Source organism: Scyliorhinus torazame, chromosome 18 (assembly GCF_047496885.1).
Source record: "Scyliorhinus torazame isolate Kashiwa2021f chromosome 18, sScyTor2.1, whole genome shotgun sequence".
Lineage (NCBI taxonomy): Eukaryota > Metazoa > Chordata > Chondrichthyes > Carcharhiniformes > Scyliorhinidae > Scyliorhinus > Scyliorhinus torazame.
Genome location: NC_092724.1, coordinates 91,720,761 through 91,743,845, shown reverse-complemented (window position 1 = coordinate 91,743,845; position 23,085 = coordinate 91,720,761). Strand labels below are relative to the sequence as shown.

Below are 23,085 nucleotides of genomic sequence, written 5' to 3'. Positions count from 1 at the left end.
TTCCCGTTGCATTAAGTTACCCCCTTGGCTGCTTGTAGCCACTGAACCATGCGACCCCAACACACATCTTATGTCAGTGCAAATATATTCACAAATGCGCTTTGCTCGCAGCATGAAGTTACAAAAATGCTGTTAGCCGAGAGAGAATGTGCACGCTTTGACTGGTTTGTGTGATTGACGGGAGCTGGAGCCAATGAAAGTTGGGGGAGGCGGCGACAGGCACCCAATGGTGCCGGGGTTGGAGGGGGGAATTCCGGCTGCTTTGCAGCCCGTCCAGGTGACAATGTGGGAGAGAGAGTTTGGAGTGAAGCTGGTCAGGAGCCGGGCTCGATCCCGGAACTGGGAGCTCAGTGATCCGGAGTGCTGCTGAACAGGATCCGGAGCTGGAGGGAGGGAGGTCCTCGTTGCCAGAGGGAAGCTGAGACCAGCTCTCTGCTACACTCTGCCCGGCTCCTGGCTGCTTCAGAGTTGTTCTGTTTTTTGCGGAGGTATTTTTTTTGTTATTTTGTTGAGGGACGGGGGTGGTCCGGACCCAGGATCCAGCTGCTGCCGGCTCTCGGTGAGTTTTACTGGGGGGATGTATCACTTCAGTCCGGGTTCCAGCCTGGCACTCTGCTGCTGCTGTTTGTAACAATTTCCCCACTGAATTCCTTCGACCCCGCGGGGGGGGGGGGGGGGGCAGGACTCACTCCTCCCGGGATCTGAGTCTCCTCCTCCTGGGAGAGATTGAGGCTGATCCCTCCCTCCCCAGGCTCTGGGAATTTAACCCCCACACCCCATCCCCGGCTGGACTCTCGGCTCATTTTTCAGTCTCTGCCCAGGTTAGACCCACCAGCCGGAAGGGCACGGGGTAGTCAGACCCCCCCCCCCCTCCTCCTCCTCTTCCCACCCCCACCCCGAATGTGTTCCCACAGGGAGGGAGGGTTCTGAAATGGGATCGTTCCCTGTAACTGGAGAAAGTTTGTGATTCTCGAATCGAAGTCCCTCCATAGACCCGCGGACTGGATGTTACACCGGGGACGAGAAAGTGGGGAGGAGGAGGGGAGGGGGAGATCCAGTGACCTTGATCCTTGAGGGTGGGGGGGAGAGAGAATCCAGTGATGGGAATCCCTGGGATCCGGTGCGGTGACACTTCGAGAACGAGGAGGGATCCAGTGACGATGATCCGATGGGATCCAGTGTTGGTGATCTTTTGGGGAGGAGGATCCAGTGAAGGTGATCCTTTGGGGAAGGAGATCCAGTGAACGTGATCTTTTAGGGAGGAGGATCCAGCGAAGGTGATCCTTTGGGGAGGGGGATCCAATGGAGGTGATCCTTTGGGGAGGGAGGGGGATCCAGTGAAGGTGATCCTCTGGGGAGGGAGATCCAGTGAAGGTGATCCTTTGGGGAGAAGGGGAATCCCGTGGCGGTGATCCTTTGGGGAGGGAGATCCAGTGAAGGTGATCCTTTGGGGGGGATCCAGTGAAGGTGATCCTTTGTGGAGAGAGATCCAGTGAAGGCGATCCTTTGGGGAGGGAGATCCAGTGAAGGCGATCCTTTGGGGAGGGAGATCCAGTGAAGGTGATCCTTTGGGGAGAAGGGGAATCCAATGCACGTGATCCTTTGGGGAGAAAGGGAATCCAGTGACGGTGATCCTTTGGGGAGGGGTAATCCAGTGAGGGCGATCATTTGGAGAGGGGGATCCAGTGAAGGTGATCCTTTGGTGGGGACCCAGTGAAGGTGATCCTTTGGGGAGGGGGATCCAGTGAAGGTGATCCTCTGGGGAGGGGGATCCAGTGAAGGTGATCCTTTGGGGAGGGAGGGGGGATCCAGTGAAGGTGATCCTTTGGGGAGGGAGGGGGATCCAGTGAAGGTGATCCTCTGGGGAGGAAGGGTGGTCCAGTGAAGGTGATCCTTGCCGTTGGAGCTGGCGCTGTTTAGAGCTGGGAATCTGATCTCCAACATTAGCATCTTGATTTTGCCAAGTTTCTTGAGTCGTGCACCAGAGCGCAGGATCCGCAGTCAAATCACCAAGTTATTTGCATTAACTGTGTGTGTGTCGGTGCCTGTGCCAGCGAGTCACAGCTGCCGGGCGCCCCCTTGCCCTGAAGATCTGATAGCAGGTTGCATTATTGACAGTTTCTGTGTCATTTCAATGGTCTTGGTTCCCGGCCGCGGGGTGTTGGGTGCGAGGTTCCCACAGCCCAACTTACTGAAGTGTGTTTTCCTCTTCGCCTTCATTCCTCAGACTCCACTCCGGCTGGGGCTCTTGTGAAGGATGGGCAGGGAGACGATGGGTTAAACATCACTGCCTGAGAGAGAGAGAGAGGGAGCGGCAAAGCCCAGAGAGAAGCAGCGATCAATCCGTCCACACAGACAGTGGAATATTTACCAACAGAGAGTTCAAGCGTGCGTTTGACCTGGAATTAACCGGAGTGTGAAATTAACTGGAAACGAATTTGATCAGTTTCACTTTTCAGGAACTCCGAAGATCTTTTATCCTCGTCAGCTGTCTGGGAGATATACATATATATATATATTTGTCTATATATAATATTTATACGCTAACAACTTTGGCTGTCTGTTTCGCTCGGCTTTGAGGGAAGACAATGTAAGGAGCGGGACATAATGAAGGAGCAATAAAAGCGACTGATTTATTTCCCTGTGTGAACTGTAAGCGCACACACCGAGGATCTAAAGATGGGAAAGGAACAGGAGTTGGTCCAGGCGGTCAAAAACGGCGACATGTCCTCTGTACAGAAGTTACTGACCAAGATCAAGGCTTCCAAAAACAGTGAGTAACCTGACACCCTCTCTTCCCTCCTTTCTCCCTTCTCTTCTCTCCCTCCATCTATCTCTGCAAAGCCAGTCAAAGCTGTAATGCTGCTGCTCTTTGAAGCTTTTTGTTTTGAGGGAAGGATGTGTTGATATTTTATGTTCGTTGCGGGCGATTTGGGAGAAAATGCGTTTTGTAATCGTTTCCCCAAAATAAACTTTCAGAGGGTGTGTGATTGGTCAGGTGTGGACTGAGCTTGGTTTAGATGTCAAGGCGGTGTGTATTGTGGATGATGGGATCTCCTTACACTCTCGCCCCCCAATACAATTCCGGACAATGTCACTCGCTTGGAGATCCAGGTGGAGCTTTCCAGTTGGGCGGAAACCCAATTTGTCCATCTCGCCGGACATTAGGTTCCCGTGGAGTCAACAGGGCGGAATAACGGGCGATAGTTTCAAGTGTGCCCGATTTGTGCGTCCCCATTTCACCCCCACGCTCTTCTTCAATTTCAAACCCCACACCCTCTTGTTGAATTTCACCCCCACCCTCTTGTTGAATGTCACCCCCCACCCTCTTGTTGAATGTCACCCCCCCACCCTCTTGTTGAATTTCACCCCCCCACCCCTTGTTAAATTTCACCCCCCCACCCCTTGTTAAATTTCACCCCCCCCACCCCTTGTTAAATGTCACCCCCCCAACCCTTGTTAAATGTCACCCCCCCACCCCTTGTTAAATTTCACCCCCCCACCCCTTGTTAAATTTCACCCCCCACCACTTGTTAAATTTCACCCCCCAACCCTTTTTAAATTTCACCCCCCACCCCTTGTTAAATTTCACCCCCCCACCCCTTGTTAAATTTCACCCCCCCCACCCCTTGTTAAATTTCACCCCCCCACCCCTTGTTAAATTTCACCCCCCCACCCCTTATTAAATTTCACCCCCCCTCTTGTTCAATTCCACCCCCCCTCTTGTTCAATTCCACCCCCCCCTCTTGTTTAATTCCACCCCCCCCTCTTGTTCAATTCCACCCCCCCCTCTTGTTCAATTCCACCCCCCCTCTTGTTCAATTCCACCCCCCCTCTTGTTCAATTCCACCCCCCTCTTGTTCAATTCCACCCTCCCCTTGTTCAATTCCACCCCCCCTTGTTCAGTTCCACCCCCCTTGTTCAATTCCACCCCCCCTTGTTCAATTCCACCCCCCCTTGTTCAATTCCACCCCCCCTTGTTCAATTCCACCCCCCCCCTTGTTCAATTCCACCCCCCCTTGTTCAATTCCCCCCCCCTTGTTCAATTCCCCCCCCCCTTGTTCAATTCCCCCCCCCTTGTTCAATTCCCCCCCCCCCCTTGTTCAATTCCCCCCCCCCTTGTTCAATTCCACCCTCCCCCTTGTTCAATTCCACCCCCTCCCTTGTTCAATTCCACCCCCGCCCTTGTTCAATTCCACCCCCTGCGGGGCTGTTTAGCACAGGGCTAAATCGCTGGCTTTGAAAGCAGACCAAGGCAGGCCAGCAGCACGTTTCAATTCCCGTAACAGCCTCCCCGAATAGGCGCTCGAATGTGGCGACTAGGGGCTTTTCACAGTAACTTGATTTGAAGCCTACTTGTGACAATAAGCGATTTTCATTTCATTTCATTCATTTGTTCAATTTCACCCCCCACCCCTTGTTAAATTTCACCCCCCCACCCCTTGTTAAATTTCACCCCCCCCACCCCTTGTTAAATTTCACCCCCCCCACCCCTTGTTAAATTTCACCCCCCCACCCCTTATTAAATTTCACCCCCCCACCCCTTGTTAAATTTCACCCCCCCACCCCTTGTTAAATTTCACCCCCCCCCACCCCTTGTTAAATGTCACCCCCCCACCCCTTGTTAAATGTCACCCCCCCACCCCTTGTTAAATTTCACCCCCCCCACCCCTTGTTAAATTTCACCCCTCCACCCCTTGTTAAATTTCACCCCCCCACCCCTTGTTAAATTTCACCCCCCCACCCCTTGTTAAATTTCACCCCCCACCCCTTGTTAAATTTCACCCCCCCACCCCTTGTTAAATTTCACCCCCCCCACCCCTTGTTAAATTTCACCCCCCACCCCTTGTTAAATTTCACCCCCCCACCCCTTGTTAAATTTCACCCCCCCTCTTGTTCAATTCCACCCCCCCTCTTGTTCAATTCCACCCCCCCTCTTGTTCAATTCCACCCCCCCCTCTTGTTCAATTCCACCCCCCCTCTTGTTCAATTCCACCCCCCCCTCTTGTTCAATTCCACCCCCCCCTCTTGTTTAATTCCACCCCCCCTCTTGTTTAATTCCACCCCCCCTCTTGTTCAATTCCAACCCCCTTGTTCAATTCCACCCCCCCTTGTTCAATTCCACCCCCCTTGTTCAATTCCACCCCCCGTGTTCAATTCCACCCCCCCTTGTTCAATTCCACCCCCCCTTGTTCAATTCCACCCCCCCCTTGTTCAATTCCACCCCTCCCCCGTTCAATTCCCCCCCCCCTTGTTCAATTCCACCCTCCCCCTTGTTCAATTCCACCCCCGCCCTTGTTCAATTCCACCCCCTGCGGGGCTGTTTAGCACAGGGCTAAATCGCTGGCTTTGAAAGCAGACCAAGGCAGGCCAGCAGCACGTTTCAATTCCCGTAACAGCCTCCCCGAATAGGCGCTGGAATGTGGCGACTAGGGGCTTTTCACAGTAACTTGATTTGAAGCCTACTTGTGACAATAAGCGATTTTCATTTCATTTCATTCATTTGTTCAATTTCACCTCCACCCCCTTGTTCAATTTCACCCCCCCACCCCCTTGTTCAATTTCACCCCCTTGTTCAATTTCACCCCCCACCCCTTTGTTCAATTTCACCCCCCCACCCCTTGATCAATTTTACCCCCCACCCCCTTGATCAATTTCACCCCCACCCCCTTGATCAATTTCACCCCCACCCCCTTGATCAATTTCACCCCCACCCCCTTGATCAATTTCACCCCTTGATCAATTTCACCCCACCCCCTTGTTCAATTTCACCCCCACCCCCTTATTCAATTTCACCCCCCCACCCCCTTGTTCAATTTCACCCCCCCACCCCCTTGTTCAATTTCACCCCCCCACCCCCTTGATCAATTTCACCCCCCACCCCTTTGTTCAGTTTCACCCCCCCACCCCCTTGTTCAATTTCACCCCCCCACCCCCTTGATCAATTTCACCCCCCCACCCCCTTGATCAATTTCACCCCCCACCCCCTTGTTCAATTTCACCCCCCACCCCCTTGTTCAATTTCACCCCCCCCACCCCCTTGTTCAATTTCACCCCCCCACCCCCTTGATCAATTTCACCCCCCCACCCCCTTGATCAATTTCACCCCCCCCACCCCCTTGTTCAATTTCACCCCCCACCCCCTTGTTCAATTTCACCCCCCACCCCCTTGTTCAATTTCACCCCCACCCCCTTATTCAATTTCACCCCCACCCCCTTATTCAATTTCACCCCCCCACCCCCTTGTTCAATTTCACCCCCCCACCCCCTTGTTCAAGTTCACCCCCCCACCCCTTTGTTCAATTTCACCCCCCCACCCCCTTGTTCAATTTCACTCCCCACCCGCTTGTTCAATTTCACTCCCCACCCGCTTGTTCAATTTCACCCCCACTATCTCCAAACCCTGCTTCAGTCAATCTGAAGCCCCCCGCCCCCTCCCCATTATAAGCTAGGGTGGGTGGAAAGTGGTCTTGCCTTGCTGCATCAGTTGCAGGAAAAGAAATGTTGATTGTGCCTCTTTATTGTTACGTTATCCGCTGAGGTCTGTCTCTCCATTCACTCAAATATGAAGCCAATCCTCGGAAGGTATGGGGTCTGCCCAGGGGCTAAAACTCATTAGGAGTCCATGGTTAACTGTTTCACTTATCTTGGGAATATCACTGAGAGTTTAACTAGAGCTGGAGGCTCCAATATCTTGGTGTTGAAGGTGTACTTGCTGGTGGGAGTGGCTTAAGATGCAAGAGACAAAACAGTCTAGAGTCAGAATAACCACATTGTATTTACCAAGCGCCTTTGAGTTCATAGAATGTAGAGAATCATTATAGTGCAAGAGGAGGCCATTCGTCCCATTGAGTCTGCACCGACTCTCTGAAAGAGCACCCTACCTAGGCCTGATCCCTGTAACTTCACCTAACCTGCACATATTTGGACACTAAGGGCAATTTAGCATGGCCAATCCACCTAACCTGCACATCTTTGGAGTGTGGGAGGAAACCGGAGCACCCGGAGGAAACCCACGCAGACGTGGGGAGAAGGTGCAAGTTGCACACAAACAGTCACCCAAGGCCGGAATTGAGCCTGGATCCCTGGCGCTGTGAGGCAGCAGTGCTAACCACTGTTCCGCGTTATTGTGACTCTCCCCAGGGACATTATCAGGCAAAACTTCATACTGAGCCACAAAAGCAAGATAATAGGACAGATGACCAAAGGTATAGTCAAAGAGGCAGGTTGAAGGAAAATTAATCGGGGCCGGGAGGGCGTTTGCTCATTCTCCCCATGTCTGCGTGCTTTTCACTCCCACAACCCAAAGATGTGCAGGTTAGGTGGATTGGCCACGCTAAATTGCCCCTTAATTGGAAAAAAATAATTGGGTACTCTGAATTTATATAAAAAAAAGAAATTCCATCACTTTGGGCCTGACAGTTAAAGATATCCCCTGCAATAGCGGATCAATGAAAATTGGGGCGGCTCAAGACACCAGAATCTGCGGAAATTCCGAAGCGCTGTCAGACTGGAGGAGGTTACACCAATAGAGAGAGGGAAATGAGGATTAGAATTTAAAAATTGAGCTGATGCCAGTCCATGAGGGCAGAAAGGCAGACTTTTACTTCAGCACTGTATCGATCTGCAGTGGATATAACAAAATGACTGAAAACCCACCTGTTTGATTTACCTTTTAGTCACCTCATCCGCTTTCGGCAGGGTTTGTCCTTGTCTCCTCCTGAGTTTGACTCCGTGTAGCACCTCAGAATGTTGTGTTCGGCAGTAATAAAGGCAAGTTGTTTCTATATTGAAGGAGCTGCTGATTGTATTAAATCCAGTATCAGTCAAACAGGCTGGAGCTGTTTCACAGAAGGTGATCTCTTGAAATCCAAGCTGTAAAGTCACTAATAGAAAAGTGACAGGTATTTCACACTGCAACCAGTGAGAATTTTGTGTTTGCTCTGGTTTGTTTTTACAAAAGCCCTTGAGGGCTCCAAAGGCAACTTCTCAGCCAATTTCCCAAAAGCAAAATGAAAAAAACTTCCCTGCTGTATAGCACCTTGCCCAACCAATGAAGTACTTGATAAATGTGCTCACCGCGGGAATGTAGAGAAGCCATATCACACTCAGTCCAGCTGTGGTGGAACAGTTTACATTACTGTACTCCAACCCCTGTGTATCTGGACAGCTTTCAACACACAAACAGCTGTACTAACAGCTCAGAGTGGATATCCCACTGGAGATACTCCCTGAGTTGGAGAGTGAAGGGCCTATAATTTATGACAATCCCAGATGTCAAGATACTGGTATTATATTATTAAAGACTTCCTGGAATCCAGGTTAAGTGTGTCAGCTGTGGTAACTCAGTCCGTCAATATTCTCGCCTCTGAAGTGGGTTATTCCAGGGCCCATGATCTAGGCTGACCATTCCAGTGCAGTAATTAGGAAGTGCTGCACTGTCAGAGGTGTCATTTTTCAGGTGAGCTGTCAAACTGCGATCCCCTCAGTCAGCACTGGGGGTGGTAGTTTAGATTTTGTGTGATATCGAGTGGGGCCTGTATCCAATGCCTTCTGACAGTGCAACCAACTGAGCACAGCTGCTGGTTTGGTAACTGTCACAGCTTCTGCTATGACTCAGGCACAAAATATAAGCGTTTCTGTTGTCAAGTGAGTGCCAGCTCGATATGCTTTCAAAAACACCAGGTTTTCGGGACTGATTCCACCTTTCTGGCACCCAGTCACATTGGTCAGCACACGTCTGTAAATCGGGCAGTTTTGCTTCCCAGGTCACTCCATTCACAGGAAAAGGAAGGTCAGCTAGCTCCCAATGTCCAGATTACACCATGGGTTGGATACTGGATCCTAATTTAGACCACACTGACAGGGTGGAGATCCCTTTCTGAGACACCTTGTCTGTTTGCTTTGGATTTTGTCTGGCTGGTCGAGTGCTCTCAGCGTTTTCTGTTTTCAAATTTCCCCCTCTTGTTTTATTTGTGCATTTTGCTGAGGTACATCAGACCTGTGGGCCAAGATCCCAGTGTGGGGGGGGAAAAAACCTTTTAGAGTTTGGGCTGTCTGGTCTTCTTCACTTCACCTGTTACCTCCCCGCCATCTCTCTTCCCCCCTTCGGCTTTCAACACACAAGCATCTGTGTCTAACTCCAAGTGAACATCCAACAGGAGGCACTTCCTGAGTTGGAGAGTGGAGGACCTGTATGTAACTTGTGACGATTGCTAATGTTTCCATAGTGATATTGAAAACTACTTGAAACCCAAGCTTTAGGTTTTTAGTGTGTCAGCTGTGGTAACTCCGTCAGTCAGTACTCAATGACTCGAGCGTCAGTTTAGATGATGTGAGTTCGGGTCTCATTTAGCATTAATGAGGGAGTGCTACACTGTTGGAGGTGACATCCTTTCGGGTCAGATGGTAGACCGTGGTGCTTCGATGCTGCCCGCTGCTCCCACCTTTCATGCCTTTCGCCCTTTTTTCTTCTGTAGAAAGACTGTTGACTGTTCTCTGGATACAAGAACACCTTTGGTGGCTTCAGCCTGACCAGGTAACCTGCAGCTTGCTGTTTCTCTTTACTGTAGCTTCAAGCTGACAGCCAACACACAGCTGCTGCCCCTGTGTCCTTCCCTCCTATGGCTGTGGAACATGATCTTGCCATCAACAACACTCTGGTTGAGTTTGGCCCGAATACCAAGGGTGCTTGAGTGCTTGCTATAAAGGGCGTGATGCAAAGCGCCACTATCTGTGAGTGTGGTGGAGGAGAAAGTCATTGAGCAATGAAGTCCACAAGGGAAGATCTGTGTTGTAATAGATCACTTTCTACCCTCCATGTCCACAGATTTTTAACAAACGAATTTTGATTCATTTATTTTTTGCAGCTAAGTGTTTTGGATCCTCCTGCTTTGCATGGGTGCATGAAATGAAAAAAAAATGAAAATTGCTTATTGTCACAAGTAGGCTTCAAATGAAGTTACTGTGAAAAGCCCCAAGTTACTGTGAAAAGCCCCTAGTTGCCACATTTCGGCGCCTGTTCGGGGAGGCTGGTACGGGAATTGAATCGTGCTGCTGGCCTGCCTTAGTCTGCTTTCAAAGCCAGCGATTTAGCCCGTGCTAAACCAGCCCCTAATAATGTGCATTGCATGGCCAGTACACTGTGTTCACTGATCTCAGCAGGGATGGTGTCAGGGGGACATCAATTGACCATAGCCATCCTGGGTTGGTTTTGAATAGCTCCACAGGTCCACCAAATCTATAACCCCCTCCTGTCTCATTGGTAGGCTAAACTGACAGGAGGTGGTTGTTGTCTGCCCGGTAACTAGTCAACATTTGTTTTGTCTCCAGACACGACTGTTCCAGTGTTCAAAAAAACAAAATACTGGGAATGCTGGATATCTGTAATAGAACAGAAAATGCTGGATAAACTCAGCAGGTCTGGCAGCCCCCTGTGGAGAGAGAAACGGGGTTAATGTTTCCAATCTGTATGACTCTTCTTCAGAGTTCAAGAGAGGGAGGGAATGTGATGGATTTTATACTGTTTAAGAGGGTGGGAAAATCGGGGCTAGGTGGGAACTAGGAGAGCTTTGACAAAGATAACTGCTACAGGAACGAGGCAAAGGGAGTATTAATGATAGTATTAAAGACTGAAGAAAGTGCTAATAATGGCATAAAGGTAAGACAACAGACTGTGTAATTAGCAAATCAAAGGTCCGTGCTCAGTGAAAGCAAAACTTAAGAACAAGTGTTCCAGCGTTCATCTGACTGCCCTTCCATCTTTCACCCGATGTGATCTCCTCCAAAACTTTGGAACCTGTATCCTAAGTCCCGGCACATCCCGTTCGCCGATCGTCACCATAGCCACTGACTCACATTAGCTCCCAGGCCATCAACACCGCTGGGATCTCTGTGCTCCTTCAACTCCAGCCTTTGACCAATTCCAATTTACATCATCCCAGCATTGGTAGCAGTGCCCTTCAAAATCTGTCTACCTCCGCCTTAATTTTTCCTCTCCCTCAACCTTTAGGTTCAAGATTTTTGGTTATCCATCCTGACATTGTTTAATTTGACTTGGAGTCACGTTTAGTTTTATTGTGGTTCTGTGAAGCACCTTGGAAACTTTCACTGCGTTAAAGATGCTATTTAAATGCAAGCTATTGATGGGAGTGAGTGAGCTTTGGATGTGTCCATGCATCATTTGTCCCTGGTTTGCACTCCCTGCAGCTTTCAGTGGAATTGGAGTGACTTTAACTGGAAGAGATAAATGTGTTGTTTTCTTGCAGCTTTGAAATAAATTATTCTGTGTGGAGCATGAATTAAGAAATTTGTCTTGATAAATTTAGCAACAGCACTTGCTTCACAGAGCGCCCCAGAGCTTGGATGGTTACAACAGGGCACTTTGTGCATCAAATTCTTTCCAACTGGCCAAGAGCAAAATGTCTCTTGAGTTTCCATTCCGACCCCGCTGTGTCTGACTAATTAGGGCTGAGAGCACAAGCTGTTAATGCGCAGACCACAGCAACCACAAGCCTTTCAGATACTTCCGATCTGACAGACCTCATTACATCTGGTGGTTCCGAGCCCCTGCCCAGATTTGGGGAGTATCTTAACCCATGAGTTATCCTCCACCTCCCTCTCGAGCTTCCTACTCAGCTCATTCTGCGTGCTTTCTGGCAGCCTTCTCCTGCCGAACGTGCTCCTTCTCACTGGGGTGAAGTTCCATAGAATCGTAAAATCCCTACAGTGCAGAAGGAGGCCCTTCAGTCCGTCAGGTCTGCACCAGCCCTTGCTCCAATAGAGCACCCTACCTAGGCTCAATCCCCGTAACCCCACCTAACATTTGGGCAATATTAGAATGGCCAATCCCCCTAACCTGCACATCTTTGGACTGTGGGAGGAAATCGGAGCACCCGGAGGAAACCCACGCAGACACGGGGAGAACGTACAGACTCCACACAGTCACCCGAGGTGGAATCAAACCCGGGTCCCTGCCACTGTGAGGCAGCAGTGCTAACCATTGTGCTACAGTGCCGCCCCCATGGGCAACTACTATCTTGCTGATACATCAACAGTGACTGTGAGCCTGGACTGTGAATAGGACACTTTAGTTAAACATCATCATGTCCTTTTGCATTGTGCACTGACAGGCATGCAGGCATAAACACATGCACGTGCATATTCATATACAAACACACACAACATAACACGTTCTTTAAATGGATAGACACTTGGAAATGAAGGTATTCCGAGGCATTTGGGCATCCTTGTACACAGTTCAGCAAGCAATTAGGAGAGCAAATGATATCTTAAGCCTTTAATAGAAAGAGTTTGGAATATGAAAGCCAATAAGTCTTACATAATTTTATACAGCCTTGGTGAGACCACACCTGGAGTATTGTGTACCATTTTGGTCTCCTTATCTAAGGAAGGGTATAATTACCTTGAAGGGAGTGCAACAAAGGTTCACTGGATGGATTTCTGGGATGAGGGACTGTCATATGAGGAGCGAAACGGGGCCCAGATTCCCTAGCGTTCAGAACAATGAGAAGTGATTCGTTTGAAACATATAAAATTCACGAGGGGCTTCATGAGGTAGATGCTGGGAGGATGTTTCCCTTGCTGCGGAGTCAAGTACTCAAGGTCAAGTCTCCGAATAAGGGGACGACCATTTTGGACTGAGCTGAGGAGAAATTTCTTCACTCAAAAGGTTGTGAAACCCTGAAATTCTCTCCTACAGGATGCTGTGAATGCTCAGATCGCTAGAATTTTGGATACCAAAGGAATCAAGGGATAGAGTGACTGTTTGGGCAGGTGAAGTTGAGGCAGAAGATAAGGCATGATGTTGAAGAGTAATGTAGGCTCGAGGGGCTGAATGGCCTCTTACTTTTATTTCGTACGTGTGCTGGTATGCACACACGCTATTTCCAGCAGAGGTTATTGGACAACATTAACAAACACTGATCCCCTGTCTGATTGCTGCTTCCCTTCCTTCCCCCACTTGGAGTGCCGAGACCAATTGTCACTACACTAGTTGATCCGTGAACTCTGCACAGACTGGGTTTTGAACCCAAAATGTTCAGTTGCATGGAGGTTCTTTTACACACAGCCTTTACCTAATGAGCCATCTGGGACAGGGAGCTCCTTGTGCTAAAGGGAGATTTGTTTCCACCTGCAAAAGCCGGGACTAACACAGCCCTTTCTAGTGGGAAAAGTACGAGCAGGAAGCACTTGAGCTGTCACTAGACAATAGCCCCTCAGCATGTCTGTGTAGTCTGGCTGGCTGCTGAATATCCTGGTTCTTGAACTGACCCTAGTGTATTAATTACTGTAGTTAGAACTATTCCTGTTGGAACTTCTGGCAATGAAACACAAAAGGACAGCAAAATATTTAGGGAGGAGGATGTGAATTGCCAGGCCATGTGTCGCTTCGCGAAGGAAGAGTGGGTGATCGACACCCCCCCCCCCCCCCCCCTCTCTCTCTGAATCCCCCTTCTGTAAGTCTTTTCAAATTTATTTTTTTCAGAGACGTGGCCAGGTCAGCATTTATTGCCGGTCCCTCATTGCCCTTGAGTATATCGTGGTAATATACATCCAAATCAAGATAATGAGTGGCTTGAAGGTGGTGTGTCTCCTGCCCTTGCCCTTCTAGATGGTAGCGGTCATGGGTTTGGAAGGTGCCACCTAAGCTACCTTGGTGAGTTCCTGCATTGCACCTTGTAGATGGTACACACGGCTGCTGCTCTGCGTCAGTGGTGGAGGGAATGAATGTTTGTGGGGCGGGTGCCAATTAAGCGTGCTACTTTGTCCTGGGTGGTGTCAAGTTTCTTGAGTGTTGTTGGAGCTGCACTCATCCCCCTGACTTGTACCTTGTCGATGATGAACAAACTTTAGGGAGTCAGGAGCAGCAACCACAGGATTCCTAGCCTCAGACGTGCTCTTGTATCGCATTTCAAGTAGTGATGGTTAGATTCTATCTTATTGGAGATGGTCATTGCCTGGCACTTGTGTGGTGTGAATGTTACTTGTCATTTGTCAGCCCAAGCCTGGATATTTTATAATCCATCACCCTGACAACGGTTGCATGTGTTGTCAGGGCAGAACTGTAGGAAATTATTTTTTTAGATAATCTTCAGCGGAGTTTGAGTCAGCTGAGTTAAGAGCTTATCTAATATTCCTTGCGAAGATGGTGGTGAACTGCCATTTTGAACGCTGCATGCCATGTACACACACTGTGCTATGAGAGAGGGAGATCCAGTATTTTGACCCAGCGACAGTGAAGGAACAGCGCTATAGTTCCAAGTCAGGATTGTATGGCCCAGAGGGGAACTTGCAGGTGATGGTGTTTCCATCTATCTGCTCTAGTCCTTCTAGATGGTATAGATGTGGGTTTGAAATGTGCTCCCGAAGGAACTTTGCTGAGTTCAGAGGGCAGTAAGAGTCAACCACATTGCTGTGGTCCTGGAGTCACATGTAGGCCAGACCAGGTGAAGATGGCAGACTCTCAAGGGGATTAGTGAACCAGATGGGTTTAAAAAAAAAAGTTTTATTCAAATTTTCACAAAATATCAACAACAAAATACAGAAGGAAAAGAACAACCCCCCCCCCATATACATAAATAATAAATTAACAGCCTTCATCAACACAAAGGCAAAAATACACGCCCACTCAAGAAAAACAAACCAACCTCCCCCCGAGCACCCCCCCCCGGGTTGCTGCTGCTGCTGACCATCTTCTAACGTTCTGCCAGGAAGTCTAGGAACGGTTGCCACCACCTGAAGAACCCTTGTACCGATCCCCCTTAAGGCGAATTTCACCCTCTCCAATTTAATAAGCCCCGCCATATCGCTGATCCAGGATTCCACGCTTGGGGGCTTTGCATCCTTCCACTGAAGGAGAATCCTTCGCCGGGCTACCAGCGATGCAAAGGCCAGAATACCGGCCTCTTTCGCCTCCTGCACTCCCGGCTCCTCTGCCACCCCAAATATTGCGAGCCACCAGCCCGGCTTGACCCTGGAACCTACCACCCTCGACACCGTCCTCGCTACACCCTTCCAAAAGTCCTCCAGCGCTGGGCAAGCCCAGAACATGTGGGTGTGGTTTGCTGGGCTCCATGAGCACCAAACACACCTGCCCTCGCCCCCAAAGAACCGGCTTATCCTTGCCCCGGTCATGTGAGCCTTATGCAGCACATTCAATTGTATGAGGCCGAGCCTCGCGCAAGCGGAGGAAGAGTTCACCCTCCCCAGGGCATCCGCCCACATCCCCTCGTCAATCTCCTCACCCAACTCCTCCTCCCACTTACCCTTTAGCTCCTCCACATGGGCGTCAACCTGGCAGACGAACCCCTCTGGGTCACACGGGGTGTTGACTGCCCTCGACAGAGCGTCGGCTATGATCAGGTCCTTGCCCGGGGTGTATAGGAGCTGGAAATCGTACCGCCGGAGTTTAAGCAGAATGCGCTGGAGGCGAGGGGTCATATCATTCAGGTCTTTTTGTATAATGTTGACCAGCGGGCGATGGTCGGACTCGACAGTGAATTGGGGGAGGCCGCACACGTAATCATGAAATTTGTCGACCCCACTCAACAGGCCCAGGCACTCCTTTTCGATCTGCACGTAGCGCTGTTCCGAGGGGGTCATGGCACGTGACACATACGCAACGGGGGCCCATGATGAGGCCTCATCACGTTGCAGGAGCACCGTCCCAATGCCGGATTGGCTGGCATCCGTTGAAATTTTTGTTTCTTTCGTGGGATCAAAAAATGCCAATACCGGGCCCATGGTAAGCTTGGTCTTAAGCTCCTCCCATTCACGCTCTCGGGCGGGAAGCCATTGGAAGTCTGTCGTCTTCCTGACCAGGTTCCGGAGAGCTGTGGTATGGGAGGCGAGATTGGGGATGAACTTCCCCAGGAAGTTGACCATGCCCAAAAATCGGAGGACCGCCTTCTTATCCGCTGGCTTCTGCATGGCCGTGATGGATGCCACCTTGTCCGCATCCGGCCGCACACCCAACCGGGAGAAGTGGTCCCCTAGGAACTTGAGTTCCGTCTGGCCGAAGGAACATTTGGCTCTGTTGAGGCGATGGCCTTGGTCCCGTATTCGTTTGAAAACGCGCTGGAGGCAACTGATATGCTCCTGCAAATGATGATGTCATCAACATAGACGCGCACACCCTCAATGCCATCCATCATTTGCTCCATGATCCGGTGGAATACTTCTGATGCCGATATAATCCCAAACGGCATCCTGTTGTAGCAGTATCTGCCAAACGGGGTATTAAAGGTACACAGCTTTCTGCTGGACCTGTCTAGTTGAATTTGCCAGAATCCTTTTGAGGTGTCAAGTTTGGTGAAGATGTTGGCCCGAGCCATCTCGCATGTGAGCTCCTCGCACTTGGGGATAGGGTAATGCTCCCTCATTATGTTGCGATTCAGATCCTTTGGGTCAATGCAGATCCGGAGCTTGCCGGAAGACTTCTTTACGCACGCCATGAAACTGACCCAGTCGGTTGGTTCCGTCACTCTGGAGAGCACTCCTTGGTCCTGGAGGTCCTGCAGCTGCTGCTTGAGGCGTTCCTTGAGGGGTGCTGGGACTCTGCGAGGTGCATGAACCACAGGATTTTGAGCAGGATTTTGTAAGTGTATGGAAGCGTGCCCATGCCTTCGAAAACATCGCGGTGCTGGTCGATGATGGAATTGAGTTGCGCCCTGAAGTCCGCATCCTGGAAGGCAGAGGTGTCCTCTGGAGAGAGAGAGTGTACTCGTTGAACGAGGTTTAGGAGTTTGCACGCCTGTGCGCCTAGCAAGAGAGTCCTTCGAGGAGCCCACGATCTCGAAGTGAAGGATGGCTTTTCGCGAGTTGTGCGTCAGTTCGAGTTGGCATGAACCGGTAGCAGGAATGACGTTGCCATTGTAGTCCACTAGTTGGCAGGTCGATGGAAGAATGGTTGGTTTAACCCCAAGGGTCTGAAAGTCTGACCACGCTAGGGGATTAGCGGAAGCACCAGTGTCCAGGCGGAATCGTATCTGGGATCGGTTGACCGTCAGGGTAGCACACCACTCGTCGTCTGGATCAATGCTGTGCACCGACAGCGGCTGGTGGTTTTGACTCGGGGACAGCCTGTTCTTTGTTATAACAGCGACTTGAAAAGGCTCCCTCGGGTCCTCGGCGTCACTGATCTGCGGGAAGTCGGAATCGGACTCGGTGAACGTGGGTTGAATTGCCCGAACGTTCCTGCGAGGCTGGCTGAAGCGATGCGAATTGGCAGGCTGAGCTGCTCGACAGCAGGCAGCATAGTGGCCAAGTCTGCCACATCGTAGGCATTGTTGCGATTTTGCAGGACATTGCCGCTTTAAATGGGCGGAGCCACAGTTGCCACATGTCAGTACGCTCGTTGCGCCACCGCGCATGCGCGGTGCGGTCCTGCGCGGTGCGGTCCTGCGTGGTGCGCCTGCGCATCACGATCCTCCACGTCACCATCCCCTCGTTTGGCGCGTACAAGCGCGGGAGGCCGCGAAATGGCCGCCCTCATCCAGGCTGCAGCTTTGGAGGTGTTCAATTGTTTGGACCCGTTCTGCCTCGTGGGGACCGTTTCAGCCGCCTGTATGTGGGAGTACCGGCTGGTGGCATTTTCATGCAGGACATAGGTCTCGATGGCAGTCGCTAGGGTGAGTTGCTTAATTTTGAGGAGCTGCTGACACAGGGGGTCCGACAGAACACCAAATACGATCTGGTCACGTATCATGGAGGCGGAGGTGGGCTCGTAGCCGCAGGACTGTGCAAGGATGCGGAGGTGTGTTGAAAAGGATTGGAAAGACTCTTCCTTACCCTGCAAGCGCTGCTGGAACAGGTATCTTTCGAAGCTTTCATTGACCTCTATGCTGAAGTTGGTATCAAATTTGAGGAGAACCATCTTGTACTTTGTCTTGTCCTCGTCGTCTGCAAATGTGAGGGAGTTGAAGATGTGGATGGCGTGTTGCCCGGCCTTGGAGAGGAGCAAAGCAATCTTCCTGGTCTCCGAGGCGTTCTCCCTGTCCGTGGCTTCGAGGAAGAGCTGGAAGCGCTGTTTAAAAACCTTCCAATTGACCCCGAGATTGCCGGCGGTGGGTTGATGTTCTCCATATTTCAGGATGCCGGAATGCTGATTAGTTGCAGGTGGGTCTCAGAAGTGCAAGTATGCAACCACTCCTTGTACCATGATGTGTTGGGTGTTCTGGATCACAAACAGGTCATCAACACTGGACGTGGTGCAACTCTATTTTATTATAAGGTTAACTATATTAACATACTTGAACTGTGGGTAAATGCAATACCAGCTTTAACTGTTGACCCTTGCCTAGTCCTAACCAGGTGATGCACTCAGCACATGGTGAATGTCTGTGTTGCAGACTGTGAGCTTTGTGCTCCGAGCTGGTTGCTACTAGAATGAGCGGGAACTCTCCTGTCCCCTGTCTTTATAGTGCATTGGCTCTCACTGTTGATTGGCTGTGGTGTTGTGTATGCTGATTGGTCCCACTGCATGTCCATCAGTGTGTGTGTGTGTCTGCACCATAATATACTGGTGTATATTATGACACTGCATATATCTGAAGGCGTTCCCCGGGGGAGCCCAAACTTCTCCTCCAGCTCACCCAGGCTCGCAAACTTCCCGTCCACAAACAGGTCCCCCATCCTTCTAAGACCTACCCTGTGCCAGCTCAGAAACCCTTCGTCCATCCTCCCCGGGACAAACCGGTGGTTCTCCCGAATCGGGGACCACACCGAGGCCCCCAGCTCCCCCCTGTGACATCTCCATTGCCCCCAAATTTTGAGGGTAGCCGCCACCACCGGGCTTGTGGTATACCTCGTTGGAGGAAGCGGCAGCGGCGCCGTCACCAGCGCCTCCAGACTCGTGCCCACACAGGACGCCAGTCCAGCCTCTTCCATGCCACCTCATCCCCCTCGATCACCCACTTACGCACCATCGCCACGTTGGCGGCCCAATAATACCCTCAGAGGTTAGACAGCGCCAATCCCCCCCCATCCCTGTACCGCTCCAGGAACACCCTTCTCACCCTTGGGGTCTTCTGCGCCCACACACACCCCATAATGCTCCTGTTAACCCGCCTGAAGAAGGCCCTAGGGATCAGGATGGGGAGGCATTGGAACAGGAACAAAAACCTCGGGAGCACCGTCATTTTAACTGACTGTACCCTACCCGCCAGCGAGAATGACAGCACGTCCCACCTCTTAAACCCCTCCTCCATCTGCTCCACCAGCCTCGTGAAGTTAAGCTTATGTAGGGCCCCCCAGCTCCTAGCCACCTGGACCCCCAGGTACCTGAAACTCCTCTTCACCCTTTTTAGCGGGAGCTCACCAATCCCCCTCTCCTGGTCCCCTGGGTGCACTACGAACAACTCGCTCTTCCCCATATTTAGCTTGTACCCGGAGAAATCTCCAACCTCCCTAAGGATCCTCATCACCTCCGGCATTCCCCCCACCGGGTCCGCCACATACAGCAACAAATCATCCGCATAGAGCGACACCCGATGCTCCTCCCCACCACGCACCAGCCCCCTCCAGTTCCTCGACTCCCTCAACGCCATGGCCAGGGGTTCAGTCGCCTGCGCAAAGAGCAGCGGGGGGACAGGGGGGACCCCTGTCTCGTCCCCCGGTGTAGCCGGAAATACTCTGACCTCCTTTTCGTGGCACACTCGCCACCGGGGCCTCATACAGCAGCCTCACCCACCTGATGAACCCCTCCCCAAACCCAAACCTTTCCAACACCTCTCACAGGTACCCCCACTCCACCCTATCAAAGGCCTTCTCCGCATCCATCGCCGCCACTATCTCTGCCTCCACTTCCATCGCCGGCATCATTATAACATTCAAGAGCCTCCGTACATTAGTATTCAACTGCCTCCCTTTCACGAACCCCGTCTGATCCTCGTGTATGACCTGCGGCACACAGTCCTCTATCCTCATGGCCAAAATCTTTGCCAGCAACTTTTCATCTACATTCAAGAGTGAGATCGGCCTCTATGACCCACACTGTAGGGGGTCCTTGTCCCGCTTCAGGATCAGGGAAATCAGCACTCTAGACATCGTCGGGGTCAAACCCTTCCCTTGCCTCGTTGAAGGTCCTTACCAACAGCGGGCCCAGCAGGTCCGCATACTTCTTGTAAAATTCAACCGGGAACCCATCCGGCCCAGGTGCCTTCGCCGCCTGCATGTTCCCTATCCCTTTCACCAACTCCTCCAACCCAACCGGCACCCCCAACCCCGCAACCTGCCCCTCCTCCCCCTCGGAAACCTCAGCCGGTCCAGGAAGCGACCCATCCCTCCCTCTTCCAGTGGGGGCTCAGACCGGTACAGTTCCTCGTAGAAGTCCCTGAAGACCTCATTGATACCCACCGCACTTCGCACCGTGCTCCCCCCTCCATCCCTAACTCCCCCGATCTCCCTAGCTGCCTCTCGCTTCCGAAGCTGGTGCGCCAGGATCCGGCTCGACTTTTCTCCGTATTCATATACCGACCCCTGCGCCTTCCTCCACTGCGCCTCCGCCTTCCTGGTGGTCAACAAATCAAACTCAGCCTGGAGGCTATGTCGCTCCCTCAACAATCCCTCCTCCGGGGCCTCCGCATCCCTCCTATCCAACCTCACCATCTCCCTCACCAACCTTTCCCTCTCTCTCTTCTCCCCCCTCTCCTTGTGTGCCCTAATGGAGATCAGCTCTCCTCTGACCACCGCCTTCAGCGCCTCCCAGACCACCCCTACTTGCACCTCCCCATTGTCATTAGCCTCCAGGTACCTCTCTAGACACTCCCGGACCCGCCCGCTCACCTCCTCGTCCGCCAGCAACCCTACCTCTAGGTGCCACAGCGGGCGCTGGTCTCTCTCCTCCCCCAACTCAAGGTCCACCCAGTGCGGAGCATGATCAGAAATGGCTATCGCCGAGTACTCCGTATCTTCCACCCTCGGAATCAGCGCCCTGCTCATGACAAAAAAGTCAATCCGGGAGTAGGCCTTGTGGACATGGGAGAAGAATGAAAATTCCCTGGCCCCCGGTCTCGCAAACCTCCATGGGTCCACCCCTCCCATCTGGTCCATGAACCCCCTCAGCGCATTGGATGCCGCCGGCCTACTGCTCGTCCTAGACCTAGAGCGATCCAATGCCGGGTCCAGCACCATGTTGAAATCTCCCCCCATTATCAGGCCCCCTATCTCCAGGTCCGAAGTCCGGCCCAGCATACGCCGCATGAACCCCGCATCGTCCCAATTCGGGGCGTATACATTGACCAACACCACCCGCTCCCCCTGCAGCTTGCCACTTGCCATCACATACCTACCGCCATTGTCTGCCACAATGCTCAACGCCTCGCACAACACTCACTTCCCCACCAAGATCGACACCCACCGATTTTTTGCATCCAAACCCGAATGAAACACCTGCCATACCCACCCCTTTCTCAACCTTATCTGATCCGCCACCCTCAGGTGCATCTCCTGAAGCATGGCCACATCCGCCTTCAGCCCCTTCAGGTGCGCGAACACCCGGGCCCGCTTGACCGGCCCATTCAGTCCCCTTACATTCAAGGTTATCAGCCGGATCAGGGGGCTACTCACCCCCCCTCCCCCGCCGACTAGCCATAGCCCTTCCTAGGCCAGACACGTGCCCGCGCCCCCCGCACGAACCAATCCCCACAGCGGCAGGCCCCCGCCCCAACCACCTCTACCAACTCCAGCTCCCCCTTGGCCATTCCAGCAGCAATCCCCCCCCCCCCCCCCCCCCCTAGTGTGGAACTTCCCCTCCCCCCACCTTGTCCACCAGCAGGACCTTATCCATTCCACTCCCAGCGTGGGAGAAAAAGCCCGTGCTTCCCAGCTCCGGTCCCACCCCTTCAGCCCTGAACGCGGGAAAAAGCCCGCGCTTTCCACTCGCACAGCACCGCCTCCCCTGGCGCAGCTCCCTTTCCAGGCCCGGTCCCACTACCCCCAACTCAGGCCTCTCACGCCCCCCCCACGCAGGGCCCCATCTCCCCTACCGACCATCAACCCCCCAAGCTGTTTGCCTACCCCCCCACAAGCCCACCCGGCGGACCTAATCAAATCAATGCCCAATCAACCCTCAAAAAACAAAGAACCCCCCCTCGAAACACAACCCAACAATCCCCAACCATCCCTCCACCGCGACCCCTCGTCCCCGACCCTTAGTCCGAGTCCAGTTTTTCGGCCTGAAGAAAGGCCCATGCTGCCTCCGGGGACTCAAAATAATGGTGTTGATCCTTATAGGTGACCCACAGACCGCCGGCTGCAGCATACCGAACTTCACCCCCTTCCTGTGCAGCCTGGTTGTAACCGGCCCTCTTCTTCGCCACCTCCGCGCCCCAATCCTGGTAGATCCGGACCTGCGCGTTCTCCCACCTGCTGCTCCGCTCCTTCTTGGCTCACCTTAACACACACTCTCGATCAGCAAACCGGTGGAACCGCACCAGCACCGCTCGCGGCGGCTCGCTGGACTTGGGCCTCCTCGCCAGCACTCGGTAGACCCCCTCCAGCTCCAAGGGCCCCTGAAAGGCCCCCGCTCCCATCAGCGAATTCAGCATGGTGACCACGTCCGATCCCTCCAGCCCCTCCGGGAGACCCAGGATCCACAGGTTTTTCTGCCTCAACCGGTTCTCCATCTCCTCGAACCTCGCCTGCCATTTCTTGTGGAGCGCCTCGTGCGCCTCCACCTTCACCGCCAGGCCCAGGATCTCGTCTTCGTTCTCTGAGACCTTCTGCCAGACCTCCCGGATAGCCGCCCCTTGGGCCGTCTGGGTTTCCAGCAGCTTATCGATTGAAGCCTTCATCGGCTCCAGCAGCTCTGCTTTCAGTTCCTTAAAACAGCGCTGGAGAAGCTCCTGCTGCTCTTGTGCGCACTGCCTCCACGCTGCCTGGTCTCCGCCCGCCGCCATCTTGCTCCTCCTCCCTCGCACCTTTCTTTGCTTCAATGCCATGTTTTTAATCGCCCCACTCCTGGTCCAATCCATACACTATCGGGGGAATGTTGCTGTCCCCTTCCCACACCGGGAAACGTCGAGCAAGCGCCGTTATGAGCCCTAAAAAGAGCCCAAAAGTCCG

General features: G+C 52.3%; 1 protein-coding gene across 4 annotated transcripts in view; it reads left to right on the top strand.

The window, feature by feature from the left end:
- Window positions 1-270: 270 nt before the first annotated feature.
- LOC140395367 (caskin-2-like) overlaps window positions 271-23,085 on the top strand; it is a 463,341-nt gene continuing 440,526 nt past the window's right edge. The window contains exons 1-3 of one of the 4 annotated variants that reach the window (XM_072483027.1): window positions 271-559; window positions 2,228-2,773; window positions 9,480-9,538. Coding sequence is in view for 3 of the 4 variants with exons in the window: in XM_072483024.1 (XP_072339125.1) it covers window positions 2,680-2,773 (94 nt within the window). In the remaining variant the exon portion in view is untranslated. Of the gene's footprint in view, window positions 560-741; window positions 822-2,227; window positions 2,774-9,479; window positions 9,539-23,085 lie in introns of those variants that run through there. The other 3 variants (XM_072483024.1, XM_072483023.1, XM_072483025.1) reach the window with 3 other exon arrangements.